Raw genomic sequence first — 20636 nt, forward strand, 5'->3', positions numbered from 1 at the left:
TCCCACTGCCTGCGGCCCTGCCAGCACTCGCCGGCGTCCGTGGTCCGGATTTAGGCCACTCTAACACGAGCATGGTGGGAGCTCTTCCGTGGCTGTGGCTTTTGAAGATGGCTGTGTGCGCCTGGTGCTCGCTTCTCCCCAGGGCTGTGGGGCCACGGCTGAGCTGGTCTGTCCCTGGGTGGCTCGACGGCCACCGTGTGCCTGCTCTGCCGGCTGGAGAAGGCCCCGCTCCTGCACGTGTTGTCTTAGGGTTGCTGGATTGAGGACTCCTGGTTGACGTTTGGTCCTGTGTCTGTTGTGTTTGCGGGGGGCAGGGCGGGGTCTTTCCCCAAGGGTAGGCAGGTTGGCACGGATCCCCTTGTGCCTTTCCTGAGTCTGGGACATCCTGGCTGCCATTGTCCCAATGTCTCTGCTGCCCCTAGTGTCCAGCTGCCCAAGGGGATGCCAGCCTGACGCGCGCCCGTCCCCCACGTTCTCTTACTCACTGCTGGTATATTTTGGTTCTAGTACGTGTACTTGGCCTTTTCCATTTCTCTACTGAAATTCTTCATTTTCCACCTTTTCCTGTAGACACTTTACCTGAATCTTTGCTCTTTTTGTCTGGGGGTCATTTCTGGATACTACTCTTAACTGTTTCTTCTGGATGGTGGGTCCCCCTTTCTCTGGTTTTGCTGGTTGTCGTCAACGAGTCATTTTCCTCCTGTTGACGCGCACACACGAGGGCCCCGGCCGGGCTGTCCCGTGACTGTGGCTGCTGTGACAATTGGCTGCTAGCTTCCTCGTGCTGAGATGGCACCTGTGGCACTGGAAGCTGCAGCTCGCCTGTGCCCTCCCCAGGAAGCACGGGTCTTTCCCAGCAGCTCCAGTGGGAGCCCTGGAGTGAGACTCGTGCCTGGGACTGAACGAGTGACCAGCCAGGCCTGGGTCAGCTGCCCACCTGCAGGTGCAGAACCTGCCTCCCTGGGAGGGGACGGGCTGCCAGGGACGAGAGCCGGGAGTGTGGGAGCGCGGAGGCCTGGGGCCGTGTAGGGCAGATGCTGGGAGGTATGTTTGGGAAGAAGAAGGAGCGGAGTTGTGCTTGAGGGAGACTGACTGGGGCTGGACATGGCGGGGTGGGGGCACCATAGGGGGAGCCCTCGCTGTGAGGACCGGCCTGTAAAGGAGTAAGCAGCTCATGTTCTCTGGCTGTGACTCCGGGGCCGCTGACCTGGAGGGTCCCCAGCGCAGGCTGTGGGTGCTCAGCCATTCTTCAGTCACTAGGCTGTGTCACTGCCTGGTGCCTGCCGGGTGCTGGCCCTGCCCCTGGAGCTCAGGGCTGGGGAGGAGGATGATAAGCAGACACAGAAATGGTGCTGGAGCTCAGAGGAAGTGGTGGACATGGGGGTGCGGGGCAGGGGGAGGACTGTGTCCGAGGTGGCAGCTCAGCCCGAGATCCAAATTCGCCGGATGCTGGCTTCTGACTCCAAGGTGACCCCAGGTGCCTGCTGCACCGTCTCCTGTTCCGTTAACCCTCCAGGTGCTTCCTAGGGAGTTGGGCTCCCAGTTGGGCAGGTCAGTCCCATCTCAGGGCTTAGGTGCGTTCTGTGCCTGTGACGCACACAACCTGGCTGAGGCGGTGTCCATGCAGATGTCAAAGCCCCCCAGGGGCGTAGGCTCGACCCCAGGGGCAAAGCCCCAAGTCTGGGAGAGCTCCCACTGCGGCCTCTCTGAGCCACGAGAGCATACTTTCAAGTAATCTCTGCACCCAACACAGGGCTCAAACTTAGCCCCCGGAGAAGCACAGAGAGGCTGGGAGTGGTGCGCTCGGGGCACCTGCTCTGTGCCAGGCACCCTTCTGCCCACCTCCCAGGCATCTCTCCCTTATCCCCATGGCACTTCCAAGACACCTGGGGGCCCATCACGTTGATGAGAACTGACCACCTGAGCTCCACTCCCTGGGGGGTCACCAGGCACCCAGGACTTGGCTCCGTCTCTAGGGGACACAGATGAGTCCCTGGGATCCAGCTGGGGCCTCATTCTGCCACCTGCAGGTTGGGGAGAAGCTGTCCACGTCCGGCTCCCAGCCCGGGTTCTGTCCCTCAAGCAGGCCTCACGGGCCTCGGGTTCTCTCTGTAAAGGGTTAAAGCAGATTCCAAGTATGAGGACTCCTTGCATGGGGAGGCCCCCAGCTAGCAGGGATGGGAGCCCTGACCCTGATCCTAACCTTAATCCTAATCCTTGCTGCCCTCATTAGATTTTAATCCTGACTCTGCCCAGGTGTTTTAAGGACAGTGTGATGGGTCAGCAGGGAGGGTTTTTACTCCAGACCATGCGGGCCCTCGAGCCACGGGAATAGCCCACGCTCCTTCCTGTCCACGGTCTCTGTGCCCTAGAGACCACATGGGTCCCACCTCCCCTAGAGACCTCCTGGGTCTCACCTGTGCGCAGCCCAGACTCAGCCATCCCCAGCACCACACCTCCTCTGGCAGGCTCCTCCCAGCCAGGTCCCCACCCCACACCCAGCAGGTGCTCCATAAAGAACCCCCCCTCCTCTCCACTCCAGTTCTCGGCTTCCCTTTCTCTGCCCTAAGAATGAGCAGTCATCCCAGGGGACAGTGAGCAAAGCTCAGTAATGAGGAGGTCCGGTAACATTTCTGGAACGTTGCCGGGCGTCGTGGATCCTGTTCACATACAACTAACTCACCAGGTGATTCTCACAAAAACGATGATCTATTATGCACAGCGTGACCGTGTGAACCAGAGTGAAGGAGCTGGAGCTCTGGACCTGCCTCTCCCTGGGGTCTGCCCCGCTCCGTGAGAGACAGCGGGAAAGCCAGTGAGCAGAGCCGGAGCCTACCTGGGGTGAAGTGTTGGATCCAGCTGAGCCTGAAAGTGGACCCTGCAGCAGACCCCGCCCCCGGAAAACCCTCCTTGGAGGAGGTCTGGGGACGAGGAGGAAGCTGCATTGTTTTAGGATGTGTGCCCGCCTCCCCCCCCACCCCATCCCCTCTCTGCCCGCGGTTGGAAAGCCGGTGGTTACTGGGAATGTGCCTCCCACACACCGTCTCCCCGCCACACCGCAGACGGAAAATCCGAGTCCAGTTGTTTCCATGCTGGCCATTGTCATGCCGTGGGGGCGGGGGGGGGTTGTGGGGGAGCGCCTCCGCCTGCTCCTCGGAGCAGGGAAAATTGTCTGGGGCACAGAGGAGCTGGCCCTCAGACATCCCACCCCCCCAACCCTAATGGCCAAAGAGCTTGAGATCTGCTGTGCACTGTCCCCCAACTTCCAACAGCTTGGCTCCCTCCTGGAACCCCCTGCATCCCACAAATGCCAATTCCAGTCACTCTCCCAGGGAGCAGGGTCAGTGGGGCTCTGCGTGGAGGCCCCAGCTGCCTGATCCTGGGTCAGGGGCTTCCTGTCTCTGGGTCTGACTCCCTTTATCCCTAGAAAGGGCTGAGAAACATCCTGTTTCATGATTGCTGGAGGAGCTGGGCTGGTGAATGTGTGTTCAAGGTCAAGAGAGCAGACCCTGGAGCCCCCCTGGGTTCAAGGCCCCGCTCTGCTTCTTTCCACTGTGAGATCTTGGAAGAGGGACAGAACCTCACGTGCCCGGTTTCCTGCCAGGTCGGGGCAGGGCTCTCTCCAAGGGTTCTCAGACGGATTCGGCCCAAAGGGTCTAGTCATGGCCCCCCTTGAGCCTCCTTGCCCCGGCTGGGAGCTCCTGTTGGGCGCCTCTCAGCTCAGGGCTCCCTAGGACCTAGCGAGGGTGAGGGGCGCGCACTCTTCACTCGTTGTGAAGCTGGGACAGGGAGTGTGCTCCACGGGAGCGGGGCCGGGTGCCGACAGTCGCCAGGGTGGGTGTCCAGGGACCCGACCTTCCGAAATGCCGCGCTTCCCAGGAACGCCGGGGTTTGCGGCACTAGGCGTGGAGAAATCCCCTGCACTGAAGCCAGGACACAGCAGGTTTTGGGCCCTTCCAGACCCAAAGGTATCAGATGTATCCAGCCCCTGGGTACGAGGAGACCTGGGGACACGTCCTACCGGGTCTGCCCTCCCGCGCGCTCCCGCCGAGTGTGCGTGGGGCCCTTCCTCCCTTCTCGCCACCCGCCCCTCCCCGACTCAGCCGGCCCGCTCTGCGGGGGCGCCCTGGACCACTGTCCCTCGGCCTCCGCCTCCGGCCCGCGGTGGGGGAGCGCCGGGCGCAGACGACCCCTCTCGCCTCCAGACCCGCGTGGGGTCTCCCGCCGTCCCGCGCACGCACCCTCCACCCCGCTCCTCCCGGCTCGCGGCCGCCGGGCGGGGCGGGGCGGGGGCAGAGTCCGCCCCCTGCCCTCGGGCTGCTCCGCCTCCGCCCCGCCGCTCCCCTGCCTTCCCCTCCACGCCCCGCCCCGCCCTGGCAGAGCCTGGCTCCGCGGCCATGTGACCCCGCGGCCGGGCCCGGGCGCGACGGGACGCGTAGGGACCGGCGTCGGGGGTCGCGGGCGCGGCCCGGGGCGGGGGCGGGGGCGGCATGGAGCGGAGATGGGTCTTCGTGCTGCTCGACGTACTGTGCGTGCTGGTCGGTAAGAGCCGCGGGGACCCGTGTGTTGGGGGAGGACCCCGCCCCCGGCGGTTCCGCGCCGCTGGCCCCCTTAGGTTGGTTTGAGGGGGCGGGTCGGGGAGGCCCCCTGGGGGCGGGGGACCCCCTCGGACGGCCCGCGCGCCCCGGTGCCTTCCGTGCGCCCTCCCGGGCCTCGGTTTCTCCTGGCAGTGCCAGGACCCCCGCCCGCGGCAGCAGGAAGCCCCTGCCGAGGGGTTGCATGCGCATCTCGCCGCGCCCGGCCGGACCGGTGATTCACTAGGGCGGCGGCCCGGGTTTGGGGCGCGGCCTGGATCGCCCGGGAGGACCTCCATCCCCTGTCCGGGGATCGACGTCCCCAGCGGGCACACAGCTGGTCGGTGGGAGGCGGACCCCGTTCTCGGGCGGGGGAGAGAAGGAGAGAAAGTCTGGGCCCCCGGCTACCCGCGCACCTGGCGCCTCGGGCGGCGCGCGCCAAACCTGTCGGGCGGGTTTGCGGGCCAGGCTGGGGGAGGGGGCGGCCCGAGGCCCCCTCCCCGCCCCTCCCCCAGGGTCCCGGGAACAAAGGCCGAGTGTTTGCTCTGGGGCCGTGCGGACAATGGCCCCAGAATTCTACCCCTGGCGCAGGGAGGGGCACCTCGGGCCTAAATCGCACCCCGCTCCTCTCCCTCCCCGTCCCCAGATGGGGTTCCTGCTTTCCGCCGGGGTCGGAGGGGTAATCCTGGGCGGGTTGCAAAGGCCAGGCCCTCCTCCTGAGCGCCGGACCCCTATACCTGACCCCTTTGGAGTGGGCTGGTCGGCAGCAGGAAGACGTGCCTGGGGGCGTCTGGCCCTAGGCGTCATTTATTGAATGCCTATTACTATATTTAAACGTCTGCGTGGCACCTACTGTATGCCAGACCAGAAGTGACAGGCGCACAATGAAACTTCCCTCCAAGCACTCGGTCAGGGAGGCTCCGCTTGTCCAGAGAGGGTCCGGTGCCTGCGGGAGGTCACACAGCCGCTGCCAGTGGTGCTGAGATGAGTTTGTGTGTTGGCCGCTTCCTGCTGCGGTGCTAGAGGCCCAGACAGACCTGGTCCCATTCTTGAAGCTTCCACCCATAAAAAGTTGAGTTCCATAGGGTGACCACGGGGCCCTGATGAAGATACGGGGTGTGTGTCGGGGTGGGGGTTGTAGAGGCGGGGAGGTTCTGCAGGTGTCTGCCATGAGGGCATGAGCCAGTGTCTCAGGCAGAGAGAGGCCCCAAATCCAGTGCTGGGAGCTGTACTTCCTGAATCCACAGCTCCTGTTCCAGTCCAGGGTGACAGTCTCCAGTGGGAGGGGCTGGGGCTGGGGCTGGGGCTGGGTGAGGGTGGCAGGAGCAGGGAGGCTGACCTCGCTGCCCAGGCCCTTGTGCCAGCCGCTGCCCTGCTCCGGCTGCAGGGATGAGGCTTGACTTGCTGGCTCAGAGTATTCTGGCTCTGGCCTCCCTCAATCCCCAGCTTTGGGGGTTCTCCTCTCTGGCTTTTCTACTTCCATCCTTGCGCTCACTCCCTGCAGCCAGAGGGACCCTACGAAACATGCGCTGTTCCTTTGCTCCAAACTGTCTGGTGTGTCCCGCTCACTAACAGCACGATTCCCGATCTTAGAATACCCTCCCCGCCCCCTGCCACCCCCCTTCCCGCCCTCCAGCCCTCCAGGCGTGGGCCCACCTCTCGACCTTTGCACAGGCTGGTGCTGTTGCCTCACTTTCTTCCCCAGATCTGCCCTGACCTTCCTTAGCTTCTTCAAGCCACCGTCTGTGTGTGGCCCACCTGACAAGCCCATAGCCCCCAATCCCAGTCGCCATCTCTGTCACGGCTCCATGGGCAGACCTCTGCGTTTCCCCACACTCAGCACTAAGTTTGGTCTTTGGGGAGGAGGAGTTGGCCTTGTCCCCGCCTCCTGTGGTATTCAGGCCACGCCTCCTGTGGTATTCAGGCCACGGAAGAGTCAAACCCTTTCCTACTTGTCCACCTGTCATGCTGGGGGGCAAAGGGCGCTCTGCCTGTGTTTGTCATCCTCAGCTCAGCAGGGCCCTGGGACCCCAGAGCCACAGCAATGCCTGTCATTATTCTGCCACGCTTGTGGCTCCTGAAAGTGTCTTTGGACCGAGATGTGGAGGCCCTTGGTCTGCCCAGGGGTCTTCAGGCATCTCAGCTCAGGGCCTTAACTGTAGTGTGTTCCTGGGCTCTCCGGCTGGCCTTAGAGCGAAGGGAGGGAGGTCTCTCTAAAAGGTGCTTGTGAGACACCTGCACAGGCTGAGCCCCGGGAAGCCTCCGGGGACAGCCTTGAGCATGGTGGAGCCTGCTCAGTGCTCAGGGAACTCAGGTGTCACGCGGTGCATACACATGAACGGTGCCAAGAGACACGCAGAACAGACGTTTCATTCTGGGAGAGTGGGGCCTGGGCGGGCGCTCAGGAAGGCCGGATGGAGCTCAGGTTGGAAGGACGGCTGTCAGAGCGGTTTTGGGTGGTGAGGACGTGTGCTGGGTTTCTGGTGCCGGGGAGGAGACAGGAGGCTGGAGAGAAGTGAAGATGGGGAGGGGGTGGGAGATGTGGGGTGGGGGCTGCGCGATGGGCCTGGGAGGACTTGGGTGTTTATCTGAGGATGATGGGGAACCGCGAAGGGCTTTTGAGGGGCCAGCGGCCTCCCAAGTGTCAGGTTGGTGCAGAGGTGAGAAACCAGGGGTCCCAGGCGGTGGCCAGGGCCATGCGAGGGATGCTGGGGGCATGTAGCTGGGGGGAACCGCATGGCCACTGGCTTCTCTCCCCTGCCCCCAGCCTCTCTGCCTTTTGCCATCCTGACGCTTGTGAGCGCCCCGTATAAGCGAGGGTTCTACTGTGGAGATGACTCCATCCAGTACCCCTACCGTCCAGACACCATCACACATGGGCTCATGGCTGGGGTCACCATCACGGCCACCGTCATCCTTGTAAGGCAGGAGAGGCTTGGAGGCTGGGGGGGCGGGCTGGTCTTCGGGGAAGAGGACCCCCTTGGGCGCTCCCAGAACCCCAGCCGACTCAGGGGGGCTGGCAAGCCGGACCCCCTCTCCGTGGGGAGGGCCAAGGCCCAGGGAGCCAGGGCCGGTGGAGGCGCCCACAGCTGGCGTCCCAGCCCGGCCGCGAGGCCCCTCAGCTGCTCGCTGTGCAGGTCTCAGCCGGGGAGGCCTACCTGGTGTACACGGACCGCCTGCATTCCCGCTCCGACTTCAACACCTACGTGGCAGCCATCTACAAGGTGCTGGGCACCTTCCTGTTCGGGGCCGCCGTGAGTCAGTCTCTGACGGACCTGGCCAAGTACACGGTTGGCCGCCTGCGGCCCAACTTCCTGGCTGTGTGTGACCCTGACTGGAGCCGTGTGAACTGCTCCGTGTACGTGCAGGCGGAGAGGGTGTGCAGGGGGAGCCCCGCCAACGTCACCGAGTCCAGGTGGGTGTCGGGTCAGCCCTCCTGGGGGCCCCCGGCCGCGGACACCCCCACCCCTGGGGGAGGGGCCTCAGGAGCTGGGTGTGGGAGAATGGGAGGTTAGGAGGCGACTCCCTGAGCATACGGTTAGGGGTGAGGCCGGTGGGGCTGGGCCCTGTGGACGGGCAGGTGTGGGGGCGTGAGGCTGGGCAGATGGCGGCCCTCTGTCCTGCTTCTCTGCTCTGCGCTCTCATGCTCTCTGATCAACTTTTCAATTAATTGCCGTTCTTATTTTCTTTATTATTATTATTTTTAAAAAGATTTTATTTATTTATTTGAGAGAGAGACAGAGTGAGAGCGCATGAGAGGGGAGAAGGTCAGAGGGAGAACCAGACTCCCCGTGGAGCCCGGAGCTCGATGTGGGACTCGATCTTAGGACTCTGGGATCATGAGCCGATCAACATGGGATCAACATGCCGAGCAAGAGGCAGTTGCTTAATCAACTGAGCCACCCAGGCGCCCTGTTTTATTTTTTAAATAAGTTTTGCAACACATCAAGTTTTTTTTTTTAAATTATTATTTATTTAGTTGACAGAGATCACAAGAAGGCAGAGAGGCAGGCAGAGAGAGAGAGAGAGAAGGAGGAAACAGGCTCCCCACTGAGCAGAGAGCCCAATGCGGGGCTCGATCCCAGGACCCTGGGATCATGACCCGAGACGAGGGCAGAGGCTTTAACCCACTGAGCCACCGAGGCGCCCCCACACATCAAGTTTTTTAAAAAGATTGCATTCATTAAGAGAGAGAGAGTGGGCACCAGTGGTGAGGGGGGAGGGGCAGAGGGAGAAGCGGGCTCCCTGCAGCAGGGAGCCCGACGGTAGGACTTGATCCCAGGACCCCGAAATCATGACCTGAGCCAAAGGCAGATGCTTAACCATCTGAGCCACCCAGGTGCCCCCTTATTTTCCTTTTTAAAAAATTGAAATAAAATTCATGTAGCTTGGGACACCTGGAGGGCTCAGTTGGTGAAGCCTCTGCCTCTGGCTCAGGTCATGATCTCGGGGTCCTGGGATCGAGTCCCGTGTTCGGTTCGAACCGATGGGTTCGCTGTGCTGCGCTGGGGCCTGCTGCCCGAGCTCAGCCAGGCCTCCCGGGGGTTGTGCTGCTCCTGAAGGTCAGCCTGAGGTGGGGGCTGAGGGCTGCTTTCCTGAGCTTCCCGGGGGTCTTTGTGCTCCCTGGACCGTGGTGATGAGCACTCGCTGCAGAGGTCTCCGAGCAGTGCCCCAGGGAGCTGCCTCAGTGCTGGGAGGGGGACAGCCCCTAGGATGCACCAGACGGGGCCCGTGCAGACTGTCACAGTTCTGCGCGGAGAGGTCTGCTCTGCTCCTTGGTACATGTGGCCACTGTCTGTGCGATTCTGTTCGTGTAGGTGTTTCTCATTTCTCTTGTGGGCGGCGAGACCTTTAGGCTTTCTTTATCTGCCACTTTCTTTTGTCCACTGACGTCCTTTTTGCTAAAACTTGTATTGAATTCTGGCGTCAAGTACCGCAGAGGAGAGATAACTGTGGGGTTAACTGTGTGCTGGACACAGTTGTCTGCCCTCGTTGCGAGTCTGTGGCCCAAGACGTCCTTGTCAGAGCTGCAGCTGGAGACTCTCTGTTGGTCAGAGAAGTGAAGAGGGGCCACGTTTCCCCCTAGAGCCCTCCCCGTGCCGGGTCCCAGACAACGGGAAACACAGTGGGATGCAGGCCCGGGGGTTCCGAAGGCCGATGGGAGGGAATTCCCCCACCTCCGAGCCTGGCCCCGGGCTTTGTTCTCAGTGCGGCCTCCTGATGCTGCCCTCCCCTTTCTCAGGCTGTCTTTCTATTCCGGACACTCCTCCTTCGGGATGTACTGCATGTTGTTCCTGGCGGTGAGTCCTTTCCCAGGATTGCCTTGTGCGACCGGCCCTGTCCCTGCCTTCCCTGGGTCTCGGTTTCTCTTTCTGTGGAAGGGGCGGGCTGATGGGTGCGGAGGCTCTGCGTTCCTGGCCTCAGAGCTCCCGCCTGTGCCCCGGTGTGGGGGTAGCCCAGCTGGCTCCCAGGCTGACGGCTGCCCTCTGGCCCCAGCTCTACGTGCAGGCCCGGCTCTGCTGGAAGTGGGCGCGGCTGCTGCGGCCCACGGTGCAGTTCTTCCTGCTGGCGTTTGCTCTCTACGTCGGCTACACCCGCGTGTCTGACCACAAGCACCACTGGAGTGATGTCCTCGTTGGCCTCCTGCAGGGGGCGCTGGTGGCCGGCCTCACTGTGAGCTCCTGGGCTGGACACCCCCTGCCCCGCACCCTCTTGTCCCCTCCGCTCCAGTCCTCCCCGCTTGGGGCCCATCACCCCCCACCCCGCCCACTCCCCCCCTGCTCCAGCAGCTCTTGACTTCTCCCCCAGGTTCGCTACGTCTCTGACCTTTTCAAGTCCCGGCCCCCACAGCGCTGCCTGGAGGAAGAGGAGCTGGGGCGGAAGCCCAGCCTGTCCCTGACGCTGACCCTGGGTGAAGCCGGCCGCAACCACTGTGGGTACCCGGTCTCCTCTTCCTGAGGCGGGGCCTCCCACTGTGGGTCCAGTGGGTATCAGGCTGTGTCCAGGGCCCTGGCCGGGCTCTCCCCTGAGGTGCGGAGGGGGGCTCTGGACCAGCCCCAGGGGCCCTGTGCTGGTGGCCGGCGGGCCACCCACCAACCCCACCTCCTGTGTGCTGGACCCACGGTCTGGGGGTGCACAGGGTGGCCCCGGCGTCGGGAAGGGGGACCCTGTGCTCTCAGCTCCCTCCGAAACCCTTTTCTTGAAGGAGAGGGGAACCGAGAGCCCCGGATAGATGCTGATTTTGTAAAGTGTAACGTATATGTGGACTTGTAGTAAAAGAGTGTTTGATGGACGCGTGGTATCAGCTTCTGTTCCTTCCTGCCGTTCTGAGCATGGTTCCTGCAGCAGAGTGGCCCGCGCCCTCCCTGGCCTCCCCCCGCGTGTCTTCATCTGGCTGCGGACTCGTGGGGATCACACCCTTTAATAAGCTGGTAAACCTCAGGGTTCCTGGGGCTGGGGGAACCCTAAGAGAGCAGGTGTCTAGTCGGGGGGTCAGAAGCCCCATCCCAACCTGGCGCTGCGGACGGCTTCGGGTGGGCGCGGTCTTGTGGGATGGAGGCCTTAACCTGTGCACCCTGGTGCCGTCTGGGGGTGGACTGCCCAGATTGTCCCGATGTCGAAACTGGGTCTGGAAACTGAAAGAACTTTGTGAACTGGTTAAGTCAACAAGGGAATGAAAGTAATAGCCGAGCCTAACCCTCAAGGGCTTCCTCTGATCCCCTCAGGGAGGGGGGAGGCGGGAGGAAGCAGATACGGCTCCCCCCAGCGCCCGGGGCAAGGGTCCCAAGCAGCTAGTGAGGCCCCTGCTGTTGTCCTGGTCCCAGGGAGGGCAAGGGTTGAGGCAGCTGAGTTCAAGTCAGGGTGCAGAATTTGTCTCCGTGGCCGTCCCCTCGCAGTAGGGAGGCCTCTGCTGAAAGCCCCCTCCCAGTACGGACCCCCCCCATGGAAGCAGTGGGGCGGAAATGGAAATGGAGCTCAGAGCCTCCTCGGGCCTCCTCAAGGGTCCTGCAGGGCTGAGGCCTGGGTCTGCGGCCACGGGGCCTGAAAGCTCCCATTTGGGGTGTGGGCCTCAGGCTGGACTCCTTGTCCCATCTCTGCTCAGAGATACACTCTCTCCCTCTGACGGATGGGGACCCTGCCCTCGGATCCTGCCCTCGGATCCTCACATCTCGCAGTGCCCACCTTTAACAGCCATACCTGCGGCTCCTGGGGCCTTAAGTCTGTCCGCGTCCGGCCTTCCTGGAGGACTTGTCCTGACTCTTCCCCTCTGGTCATGCAGATGGGGTCCAGGAGCAGCTCTTCTCACTCTGTCCTCGATGGACAACTCCCCACCACTCAGGGAAGTGAACAGCAGGGCAGTAAAACAGACTGTTAGAAATATATACTTTTTAAAAAAGGATATGTGGGGGTCCCTGGATGGCTCAGTCGGTTAGGTGTCTGCCTTCGGCTCAGGCCATGATCTCAGGGTCCTGGGGTCAAGCCCCAAGTCAGGCTCCCTGCTTGGGGGAGAGTCTGCTGTTGCTTCTGCCCCTCCCCCTCTGCTTCTGCTCTCTCTCAAATAAATAAATAAGATCTTTTAAAAAAACAAGAGAGCTGTGTTCAAAACCTTAGTATAGGGAAGCCTCTTGTAATTGGGGAAAACAGAGAAAGTGGAATTCAGGAAAATCTGAGGTCTGGGCCAGAGCAGCAACTCGAGAAACAGAAGGCGCTATGAGTGGTGGGTCCCTTGTGCAGGGAGGACCCGTGTGAGGTGTTGGCCTCCGGAGTGGTTGTGGTCAGGCTGGCCCCTCAAGACGATGGCAGAACGGACAGAGCTCCCCTTTGCAAGGATAGTGTAAACGGTGGGTTTGATTTTTGGACTAAATATGTGTCAAACAGGTTACTTATTTTTAAGTGTTAATGTTTCATTTGTCCCCCAAAGCTGTTTTATTCCACACCCCTTGCACGGTGTTCCGGCCAGGTCTCGGAGAGGTGGCGTCGCCTGGGGGCAAAGACGCAGCCCCCTGGGCGCTGGATGGAGACGGTCTCCCTGGCCGCCATGAGCTTGCTCTTGGTGTGGCGGCCGGTGGGGAGGAGGGAGGCCGGATGCGGCAGAACGCCAGCACGCTGCACACCAGCAACTCGGCCTCACCACCATGAAGCTGCCCGGGGCTGGGGAGCCTGGGCATCCCAGGCCTCAGGAGAAGGCAGTGACCTAGCCCTGGCTGCATGTGGGGAGGGCGTGCCCAGGCTCAGGCGGGGGGGTGTCTGTCCGTGAAGGGGGCGATGAGTGAGTCACTCTGTGCTGTATCTTGAGGACTTTTATGTCCAAAAAAGGAAAATTCTGCCCAAGTGAATTTTCTTAAGTTAAACAGTATCCATGCATTTCTTATTTTCCAAATGATCTCTATTTAAGTTACAACAACATAAAATCCTGAAAGAAAAACAAGATTATATTAATCTTTAATATAAATTAAATAAAATTAAGTGTAATGAAAAATTAATGTTGGTTACTGTGTGATATAAGAAGGGAGTTTCCGCCGTTCATTAGCCGTAGGCAGTGCTGGTGAGGGCCTCGTGCCCGCATTACCAAACACCTGTAAATGGAGGGAGACATTGTGCTGTAGAATTTAAAAACCTCTGCTTTTTCTTAATCCTCTCGACACATTTTCAGCGGCTGGACAGCTCCTCTGCCGGTTGGTGGGCCCCAGCCACGTCCGAGACAAACGTGGCAGTAATTCCACTAGCTTTGTTTTTAGCAGTTGTGATTCGTGGGGAGAAGCAGCCCACTTCATACATTTGATAGCCCAGTTTTGGGTGAATCCGGGACTTTGGATGAGACTCTCCAGTTGGTGAAAGGCTGGAACTGCCGGCTGTAGGCAGCTGCCCTACGGAAGTGCACAGCTTCTCCCCATCGTGCCTTCTCCCTGCTCCCGGAGGAGCTGCTCGCCTCTTCTGGTGTCAGGGACAAGTAGCCGCAATGTCGCCGCGGCGGCAGCGGTGTGTCTGAGGCCAGAGCGGCCTCCCTGCAGGCCACATGGCTCAGGCCTAGAAGCTGAACCTTGGCACACTGCAGGAGACCAGAGGGAGCTTGGGTAACCTAAATGGGAAGAAACCACAACAAAAAAAGCACGTTCCGTTTTCTCTTCAATCCAGTGAGGGTATTTCTGGGACACCCACTTGAAAAGTACACCTTCCTTTCCCCTCCGTGAAAGGTGCTCTGTGTATTAAACAGTTTTATTCTCTGGACGAAGCCAGGCCACGAGGGGTTTGTTCACGGTATGTTCCACGCCCGACACCGCCGTGAGGTCTACCCGGACAAGACCGCTAAGGAGCGGCTGGTAGGAGCTTCGGAGGCTTCCTGCAGCCTGTGGCTTTTCCCTCGTCCCCGTCGTCCCTGCCGGGGTGAGGAGCTCTCCACTCCCCGAGTCCTGTGCCCTCTGGGTTTCCTTGGTGACAGAGGTCTAAAGATACACTCTCCCACCTCTGGAGAGGACAGACTTCCAGCTCTGCCCCACCTCACCTCATCTCCACTTGTGGGGTTTGCAGTTTGTCAGGGTCCCCATCTGGGAAGAAGCGGGTGGAGAGTTCCCTGCAGGGATACCTGGGGCTTGAGGCTGGGGTTGGTCTGGCCGGGCCCTGACAGCCCCATCAGGGAGCTCTCCGGGCCTTTCCAGTCACTGCTATAGGCCACGTAGACCTGACTCCCTAGGGACACATTGGGCAGATGGATGTTTCTCTTGGTCTCCTTTGTGCAACCCCAAGGCTGGGACATGCACGTCGTTTCTGTGCTGTGGGGGGAGTACTCGGGGGCAAACTGATCTGTGCATGTGGTGCTTCTCTCCCGGGCCACTTGTAAGGCACCATTTGGTGCTTTGTCCAAGTAGAGAAGGCACTAGTGACATGTGGCCCTTTAAGTTAATTTATGAAATAAAGATCTGGTTTATCAGCCACGGGGGTCCTATTTGAAGCGTAAAATAAATGGAAGGTTAGACGAAGGGAAGTTCTGTTGTTGCAGGGATTCTACTGAGAACTTAGATCAATAGTAAGGCTGTTCAATTAGGATTAAGGTTAGTGCTGAGGTCAGGATGGGCCAGGGTCAAGGTCATTCTAAGGGAGTGAGGACTCAGGTCCACATCCTTGGTGGCTGAATGTCTACATCAATTACTTGAAATTTTCCTGCATAAACAAAAGTAAACTGAAGGGAGAACTGGGTCACGGTGCTGTTGGGGGAGGTGCTAGATGGGCCCGCCGTGCACACGGATGTCTCTGCCCTCAGCCAGAGTGCACAGCCTTCTCCCGCTGAGTCCCTCAGGGGACGGGATGACATGCGAGGGCACCAATGGTTCGACCACTTGAAGGAGATTGAAGTCATACCGATAACCTTTCCTGACCACAGTGGAATAGAGATAGGAATCAACATAGAAGGAAAATTGGAAATTTTGCAGAGAGATGGATCTCACACACTGTCGAAACACCAGCTGGTCAAAGTGGAAATCAAGAGTGAGAGTGAGGGGTACCTGGGGGTTCAGTGGGTGAGGGCTCCGATTCTTGATTTCAGCTAGGGTCACGGGATCAAGCCCCATGTCAGGCTCTGGCTGTGCAGAATCTGCTTGAGATTCTTTGCCTCCCTCTGACCCCACTCCCCACTCTCTCTCTCTGAAATAAATAAATAAACCTTTTTAAAAACGTGAAATTAAAAAACATCCCGAGACCAATAAACATGACGACACAACATAGCAAAAGATATGAGATGTGGCAAAAGCAGTACTAAGAAGGACGTTTATAAATGTCTGAGTTTATTCTTTTTATTTAAATTCAATTAGCCACATAGAGTACTCCATTAGTTGTCCACGCAGCGTTCAACGATTCATCAGTTGTGTGTAACACTCAGTGCTCAACACCGCACGTGCCCTCCTTCATGCCCATCATGCGGTTGCCCCATCCCCCCACCCTTCCCTTCTGTGACCCTCAGTTTGGTGCCGGGAGTCCAGAGTCTTTCATGGTTTGTCTCCCTCTCTGATTTCTCCCCCTTCGGATTTCCCTCCCTTCCTCTGGGGTCCTCTGGGGTCCTCTGGGCTATGCTGCTTACGTTCCATGTCTGAGTGAAATCATACGATAGTTTTCTCTCTGTCTGACTTACTTCACTTAGCGTAGTCCCTAGAGTTCCATCCACGTTGATGCAGAAGTTGGATATTCATCCTTTCTGATGGTTGAGTAATAAATAGTCCATCATATATATGATCCACATCTCTTTTTTTTTTTTTTTTAGGATTTTATTTATTTGACAGAGATCACAAGTAGGCAGAGAGGCAGGCGGAGACAGAGGGGGAAGCAGGCTCCCTGCTGAGCAGAGAGCCTGATGCAGCCTCGATCTCAGGACCCTGGGATCATGACCTGAGCCGAAGGCAGAGGCTTTAACCCACTGAGCCACCCAGGCGCCCAGTATATGAACCACATCTTTATCCATTCCTCTGTTGAAGGACATCTCGGCTCTTCTACAGTTCAACTATTGTGGACATTGCTGCTATGACATTGGGGTGCATGTGTCCCTCTTTTTCACTACATCTGTATCTTTGGGGTAAATATCCAATAGTGCAATTGCTGGGTCTAGGGGAGCTCTATTTTTAACTTATTGAGGAACCTCCATACTGTTGTCCAAAGTGACTGTACAGCTGGCATTCCCACCAACAGTGTAAGAGGGTTCCCCCTTTTCCACATCCTTGCCAACGTTTGTTGTTCCTTGTCTTGTTAATTTTAGCCATTTTAACTGGTGTAAGGTGGTATGTCATTGTGGTTTTGATTTGTATTTCCCTGATGGCAAGTGATGTGGGGCATTTTTTCATGTGTCTGTTGGCCATTTGGATGTCTTCTTGCAGAAATGTCTGTTCATGTCTTCTGCCCATTTTTTGATCGGATTATTTGTTCTTTGGGTGTTGGATACTAGCCCTTTATCTGATATGTCATTTGCAAATATCTTCTCCGGTTCTGTTCATCATCTTTCGGTTTTGTTGACTGTTTCCTTTGCTGTTCAAAAGCTTTCTTTCTTGATGAAGTCCCAATAGTTCATTTTTGCCCTTGCTTCCCTTGCCTTTCACCATGTTTCTAAGAAGTTGCTGTGGCTGACGTTGAAGAGTTTGCTGCCTGTGTTCTCCTCAAGGGTTTTGATGGATTCCTGTTTTGCATTTAGGTCTTCAGTCCATTTTGAGTCTATTTTTGCGTGTGGTGTAAGGAAATGGTCCAGTTTCATTCTTCCACATGTGGCTGTCCAATTTTCTCAGCAACATTTGTTGAAGAAACTGTCTTTTTTCCTTTGGACATTTTTTCCTGCTTTGTCGAGGTTTAGTTGACCATAGAGTTGAGGGTCCATTTCTGGGCTCTCTATTCTGTTCCATTGATCTATGTGTCTGTTTTGTGCTAGTACCATGCTGTCTTGATGATGACAGCTTTGTAATAGAGCTTGAAGTCTGGAATTGTGATGCCACCAGCTTTGGTTTTCTCTTTCAACATTCCTCTGACTATTCAGGGTCTTTTCTGGTTCCATATAAATTTTAGGATTATTTGTTCCATTTCTTTGCAAAAGGTTGATGGTATTTTGATAGGGATTGCATTAAATGTGTAGATTGCTCTAGGTAGCATAGACATTTTCACAATATTTGTTTTTCTAATCCATGAACATGGAACGTTTTCCCATTTCTTTGTGTCTTCCTCAATTTCTTTCATGAGTGTTCTGTAGTTTTCTGAGCACAGATTCTTTGCCTCTTTGGTCAGATTTATTCCTAGGTGTCACATGGTTTTGGGTGCAGTTGTGAATGGGATCGAATCCTAGTATCTCTTTCTTTTGTTTTGCTGGTGTATAGAAATGCAACTGATTTCTGTGCATTGGTTTTATATCCTGACACTTTACTGAATTCCTGTATGAGTTCTAGCAGTTCTGGGGTGGAGTCTTTTGGGTTTTCCACATAAAGTATCATATCAGCTGCAAAGAGTCAGAGTTTGACTGCTTTGCCAATTCAGATGTCTTTTATTTCTTGTTGTTGCCTGATTGTGGAGGCTAGGACTTCTAGTACTATGTTGAATAGCAGGGGTGATAGTGGACATCCCTGCCATGTTCCTGACCTTAGGGGAAAAGCTCTCAGTTTTTCCCCATTGAGAATGATATTTGCACTGGGTTTTTCATAGATGGTTTTGATGATATTGAGGAATGTACCCTCTATCCCTACACTTTGAAGAGTTTTGATCAAGAAAGGATGCTGAGCTTTGTCAAATGTTTTTTCTGCATCTATTGAGAATTTCATAGGGTTCTTGTTCCTTCTTTAATTAATGTATTGTATCACATGGATTGATTTGTGGATGTTGAACCAAACTTATTGCCCAGGAATAAATCCCACTTGGTCATGGTGAATAATCTTTTTAATGAATCTTTTAAATGTTGGATTCTTTTTGCTAGTATTTTGGTGAGAAAGTTTGCATCCATGTTCATCAAGGATATTGGTCTGTAATTCTCTTTTTTGATGGGGTCTTTGTCTGGTTTTGGGATCAAGGTAATGCTGGCCTCATAAAATGAGTTTGAAAGTTTTCCTTCCATTTCTATTTTCTGGAACAGTTTCTGGAGAATAGGTATTAATTCTTCTTTAAATGTTTGATAGAATTCCCCTGGGAGGTCATCCAGCCCTGGGCTCTTGTTTGTTGAGAGATTTTTGATGACTGCTTCAATTTCCTTACTGGTTATGGGCCTGTTCAGATTTTCTACTTCTTTCTGGTTCAGTTTTGGTAGTTCATACATCTCTAGGAATGCATCCATTTCTTACAGATTGTCTAATTTGCTGGCATATAGTCGCTCATAATATGTTCTTATAATTGTTTGTATTTCTTTGGTATTGGTTGGCTCTCTCTTTCATTCATGATTTTATTAATTTTCATCCTTTCTCTTTTCTTTTTGATAAATCTGGCCAGGGGTTAATCAATCTTATTAGTTCTTTCAAAGAACCAGCTCCTAGTTTCCTTGATCTGTTCTACTGTTCTTTTGGTTTCTATTTCATTGATTTTTGCTCTAATCTTATTACTTCTCTTCTTCTGATGGGTTTAGGCTTTATTTGCTGTTCCTTTTCCTGCTCCTTTAGGTGTAGGGTTAGGTTGTGTATTTGAGACCTTTCTTGTTTCTTGAGAAAAGCTTGTTTTGCTATATACTTTCCTCTTAGGACCACCTTTGCTGTATCCCAAAGATTTTGAACAGTTGTGTTTTCATTTTCATTTGTTTCCATGAATTTTTAAAATTCCTCTTTAATTTCCTGATTGATCCATTCATTCTTTAGTAGGATGCTCTTTAGCCTCTGTGTATTTGAGTTCTTTCCAACTTTCCTTTTGTGATTGAGTTTTCAAGGTTCAAAGCATTGTGGTCTGAAAATATGCAGGGAATGACCCCAGTCTTTTGGTACTGGTTGAGACCTGATTTGTGACCCATGTGATCTATTCTGGAGAATGTTCCATGTGTACTAGAGAAGAATGTGTATTCTGTTCCTTTGAGATGGAGTGTTCTGAATATATCTGTGATGTCCATCTGGTCCGTTGTGTCATTTAAAGCCTTTATTTCCTTGTTGATCTTTTGCTTAGATGATATGTCCGTCTCAGTTAAGGGGGTGTTAAAGTCCCCTACTATTATTGTATTATTATCACTGTGTTTCTTTGATTTTGTTATTAATTGGCTTATATAATTGGCTGCTCCCATGTTAGGGGCATAGATATTGAAAATTGTTAGATCTTCTTGTTGGACAGTCCCTTTAAGTATGATAGAGTGTCCTTCCTCATCTCCTATTATAATCTTTGGTTTAAAATATAATTTGTCTGATATAAGGATTGCTACCCCAGCTTTCTTTTGATGTTCATTAGCATGGTAAATTGTTTTCCACCCCCTCACTTTAAATCTGGAGGTGTCTTTGGGTCTAAAATGAGTTTGTTGTAGAAAGCATATTGATGGGTCTTGGGTTTTTTTTTTTTTTTTTTAAATCCATTCTGATACCCTGTGTCTTTTGATTGGGGCATTTAGCCATTTACATTCAGGGTAACTATTGAAAGATATGAATTTAGTGCCATTGTATTGCCTGTAGGGTCACTGTTACTGTATATTGTCTCTGTTCCTTTCTGGTCTACTACTTTTAGGCTTTCTCTTTGCTTAGTGGACCCCTTTCAGTATTTCCTATAGGCCTGGCTTGGTGTTTGCAAATTCTTTTAGTTTTTGTTTGTCTTGAAAGCTTTTTAAGCTCTTCTTCTATTTTCATTGACAGCCTAGCTAGATATAGTATTCTTGGCTGCATATTTTTCTCACCTAGTGTAAGGTGAGAAATGTTCTTATAATTGTTCGTATTTCAGAGAAAGTGCTCTGAATATATCTTGCCAGTCCTTTCTGGCCTGCCAGGTCTCTGTGGTCTGCTACCAAACTAGTAGTTCTACCATTGTAGGTTACAGACCTCTTGTCTAGAGCTGCTTTCAGGATTTTTTCTTTGTCTCTGAGACTTATAAGTTTTACTATTAGATGACAGGGTGTTAACTATTTTTATTGATTTTGAGGGGGGGGTTCTCTGTGCCTCCTGGATTTTGATGCCTCTTTCCTTCCCCAGATTAGGGTATAATTTTTTCCAATGTACCTTCTGCCTCTCTTTCTATTTCTGGGATCCCAAATTATTCTAATGTTGTTTTGCTTTATGGTATCACTTATCTCTTGAATTTTACCTTCGTGGTCCAGTAGTTTATCTCTCTTTTTCTCAGCTTCTTTATTCTCCATCATTTGGTCTTCTATGTCACTCATTCTCTCTTCTGCCTCATTTATCCTAGCAGAAAGAGCCTCCATTTTTTGTTGTACCTCTTTAATAGCCTTTTTAATTTCACTTGGTTGATTTTAGTTCTTTTATTTTTCCAGAAAGGGATTCTCTAGTATCTTCCATGCTTTTTTTCAAACCCAGCTAGTATCTTTATAATCATCATTCTGAACTCTAGTTCTGATATCTTACTAATGTTTGTATTGATTAGGTCCCTGGCAGTTGGCACTGCCTTGTGTTCCTTTTTTTTTTTAAGGTGAGTTTTTCC

The 20636-nt window shown here is 54.8% G+C and overlaps 1 protein-coding gene across 3 annotated transcripts; it reads left to right on the forward strand.

Annotated features, from left to right (window-relative positions):
• Window positions 1-3849: 3849 nt before the first annotated feature.
• Window positions 3850-10866, forward strand: PLPP2 (phospholipid phosphatase 2). 3 transcript variants are annotated; one of them, XM_047708161.1, is made up of 6 exons: window positions 4385-4542; window positions 7342-7493; window positions 7712-7989; window positions 9817-9874; window positions 10071-10247; window positions 10383-10866. In XM_047708161.1, the coding sequence occupies exons 1-6, from the start codon at window positions 4491-4493 to the stop codon at window positions 10530-10532; spliced, it is 867 nt and encodes a 288-aa protein (XP_047564117.1). In that variant the 5' UTR covers window positions 4385-4490; the 3' UTR covers window positions 10533-10866. The 3 variants fall into 3 exon arrangements, with proteins under 3 accessions (XP_047564112.1, XP_047564103.1, XP_047564117.1); XM_047708147.1 differs by lacking the exon at window positions 7342-7493 and having other exon boundaries at window positions 3961-4542; XM_047708156.1 differs by lacking the exons at window positions 7342-7493; window positions 10071-10247 and having other exon boundaries at window positions 3850-4542.
• Window positions 10867-20636: the final 9770 nt, after the last annotated feature.

The sequence above is a fragment of the Lutra lutra genome, chromosome 1 (genome assembly GCF_902655055.1).
Source record: "Lutra lutra chromosome 1, mLutLut1.2, whole genome shotgun sequence".
Lineage (NCBI taxonomy): Eukaryota > Metazoa > Chordata > Mammalia > Carnivora > Mustelidae > Lutra > Lutra lutra.

Excerpts from the sequence above, each read along its gene's own strand:
- PLPP2 (XM_047708147.1), top strand. The coding sequence starts at position 3,976 with ATGTATCCAGCCCCTGGGTACGAGGAGACCTGGGGACACGTCCTACCG. Across the intron at positions 9,875-10,070 it reads ACTGCATGTTGTTCCTGGCG|CTCTACGTGCAGGCCCGGCT; the intron begins GTGAGTCCTTTC and ends CTCTGGCCCCAG. Across the intron at positions 10,248-10,382 it reads CGCTGGTGGCCGGCCTCACT|GTTCGCTACGTCTCTGACCT; the intron begins GTGAGCTCCTGG and ends CTTCTCCCCCAG.